Source organism: Cucurbita maxima, unplaced genomic scaffold (assembly GCF_002738345.1).
Source record: "Cucurbita maxima cultivar Rimu unplaced genomic scaffold, Cmax_1.0 Cma_Scf00236, whole genome shotgun sequence".
NCBI lineage: Eukaryota > Viridiplantae > Streptophyta > Magnoliopsida > Cucurbitales > Cucurbitaceae > Cucurbita > Cucurbita maxima.
Window position 1 is genome coordinate 70,169 of NW_019272252.1, and position 1,130 is coordinate 71,298.

Sequence of the window (1,130 nt, forward strand, 5' to 3'; positions counted from 1 at the left end):
GATATGATATAAATGATATTTTACAATGTGTCATATCAGGCAATAATATAAACATTTTCAATTAATAAATGACATATCAGAGGAGGGAAATACGAACATACCATGTAGACTGTACGTTACCCTCTTTTATGACAAGAATACAAAATATCAAAACTCACCCTTGTTCATCAGCTTTAAAGTTAAAGGACCATAACATTACACTCAAGAATATGTGTTACAGTTAACGACGGATGGTTAACGATGGCTCTTATGAGTTGTTTTTGTAAATCACAAAAATACTAATAACAATAAAAAAAACAATCGATAAGTAAGCACGTAATATTGGGTCACCCATCCTAATATAACAGATCGATCGGAGCGGTACACAATTAAAACTAATTTTGCAAGTATAAAAGTGAAACAAACCCGGCACAAGCATTATCATATTTTCAAAATGAATTCATTTTCAACACTTGCCTTGTCTCTCCTAATGTCGTTGTCCTTCACTACACTATTTACAACCATTGACGGATCAATCTTCAAAGACCCACCGATTACCGTCAATATAACAAATGTTCTAGAAAGTCACAATCAACTCACTGTTCACTGCAAATCTGGCGATGATGACTTGGGAATCCACCAGCTCCCGTATTTGGGCGGCTACGCCTTCACCTTTCGACCAAACTTTTGGGGGACAACACAATTTTACTGTACCTTTCAATGGCCTGGGTTTTCGCAGTACTTTGATATCTACAAGGATTACAGAGATAGAATCAAATGCAACAAAACTCTGTGTTTGTGGATTGTGGGAAAACAAGGAATCTGTATGTTTGACTATAAAACCAAATTGTACGATATTTGCCACGCTTGGCTGCCTAAATGAATGTAACTAATCAATATATCCGGAAACTTCAAATATAATATTATAGTAAATCATATTAATTTGTTGTTCTTGTGTGTGTTTTTTCTTTTTTTAAAATTTGATATGGGGTATTAGTTTTAATGAATTATAATATTAAGATTTGTTAAGGTAATTGAACCTATACACTACTTATTTATTAATTTCTTCCACTTCGATCGAAATTATTTGAAGATGTCCCCGCAATGTGGTATAGATAGTATGAGTTTATGTCTATCTTGTTCGCTTGGTT

The 1,130-nt window shown here is 33.5% G+C and overlaps 1 protein-coding gene across 1 annotated transcript; it reads left to right on the forward strand.

The window, feature by feature from the left end:
* Nucleotides 1-469: 469 nt before the first annotated feature.
* Nucleotides 470-803, forward strand: LOC111474089 (S-protein homolog 3-like; the record flags this gene model as incomplete). Its single annotated transcript, XM_023119348.1, has 1 exon — nucleotides 470-803. A coding segment is annotated over exon 1 (334 nt), but the record flags the coding sequence as incomplete, so codon positions are not given.
* Nucleotides 804-1,130: the final 327 nt, after the last annotated feature.